This window comes from Aplysia californica, unplaced genomic scaffold, assembly GCF_000002075.1.
Source record: "Aplysia californica isolate F4 #8 unplaced genomic scaffold, AplCal3.0 scaffold00014, whole genome shotgun sequence".
NCBI classification, from domain to species: domain Eukaryota; kingdom Metazoa; phylum Mollusca; class Gastropoda; order Aplysiida; family Aplysiidae; genus Aplysia; species Aplysia californica.
The window spans coordinates 201112-202751 of NW_004797284.1; the positions used below are offsets into that span (position 1 = coordinate 201112).

At 44.8% G+C, this 1640-nt stretch overlaps 1 protein-coding gene across 1 annotated transcript in view; it reads right to left on the minus strand.

Moving 5' to 3' along the window:
• Positions 1–1640, minus strand: part of LOC101862847 (neprilysin-2) — a gene marked incomplete in the record, with an annotated part of 127456 nt that overhangs the window by 21018 nt on the left and 104798 nt on the right. The window contains 1 exon segment of the mRNA XM_005090206.3: positions 658–1429. Within this exon segment, the coding sequence (XP_005090263.2) occupies positions 658–1429 (772 nt within the window).

Sequence of the window (1640 nt, forward strand, 5' to 3'; positions counted from 1 at the left end):
GATAGATAGATAGATAGATAGATAGATAGATAGATAGATAGATAGATAGATAGATGGATAGATGGACGGATAGATAAATAGATAGATAGATTACTCTATGTGAAAATAAAATTCAAACATAATGTAGACGGTAGGAATCAGAAACGGGGAATATAAAACCCTTATAGCCCAGAATAATAATATTGGAGCACAAGAGGGGCAGAGGGCACTAAGTAGGATCATAGATGACAAAACATCCACCGTGCAGGAACTGACAGAACGTAGAATGGCAGTCGTGTTAAATTTTGCAACAGAGATAATTATTTCCAGATACACAGTTATTGTCCTCGTTACAACAGACACTCATCACTCCCCACCCCCCTCCACTCCTCCTACCCTATCACACTCCCCACCTCCATTACCCCCACCCAGTCCCCCCCATCTCCTTCCCCGACTTTACCATACTCCCCATCCCACGTTCCCCCGTCCCACCGTATTTTAAATTTCCACCAATCTTTGAAAACAAATCCCCAGAACAAAACACGAGACGTATCTTCATCCAACAGAAACTCCAACCCAAAATTCCGAGTCAGTGATAATGCGGCCCCTTTTGTGTTCCCGAGAAAAAGCTCCTCCCGAGGGACCCGACTTTGGCCCACACCCCCCAAATTGGCTTACCTTGCACGCTGGCAGAGATCCATAGCGCTGATAGGTCCAAGTCCCTGGCGGCACGAGAGAGTCGCCCACGGAAATACTCCCCATGGTGGTACTGTATGATTCGAAGCATATTCGAATTGAAACTGTATTCATCGAACGGCCCCTGAGGTCCGGCTCCTGACTGGCACCTCGTTACTAGCTCCTGGTTCACGGTTTCCATTACAGGTTTCATACTGGAGTTGGTGACGTAAGCGGCATTGTCTTTGGCAATGAGAACCGAAGTGGTCATCACATGATACAGAGCTTCTCTGATATTGCGTAATGTGTTGAATGCGTGAAGGCGAGTTTCGTATATAATCTGTTCGTCACAGCCCGAGTATTTTTCCAGTGAGGGTAGGAAGTGCAGGAGGAGGTCCAGGCATTGCTCTTCCTGTGTTTCAGAAACAAGGTCACCCTCAGGCGTTTCCACGAGACTCTGGTGGTTGTTGGAGTTAAGAAGGATGAAGAGATCAGAGTGAATCAAGGTGTGGAGAATGATGAACTGTCGGATGGTCGCTTTGGGGGTGATTTTCAGCAAGTGTTGCAGTTCCAGGCTCAGTTTGACAGTGCAGAATTTGATGTCAGAAGCATCCTGGGTATCAAGCACGTTCTGGAAGAAAGCAATCCAGTCGATGCCGAAACCGTTGTATTTGACCTGGAGTTCGCCCATTGTTTTTCGACTGCTGTAAGGATCGCAGGACATTTCCTCCTCTTCATTTTCGTGATCAAGCTTGTCTCTGCCGGTATTCAGAATCTGAGAAACGAGTAAAAGCTTTTAATAATATTCTGAACCATTCTTCCTTACTTGAACATGATATCAAGCTACAAAATTCATATGATCCAATATTGAAACGCCCCGCATGTTTTTTTTGGCCCCACAACATTACGCAAGATACGTTTAGTTTTACTAGGAATCATGACACATTTGAAATTAAATATTGAACCTACGAAATACATATATATAT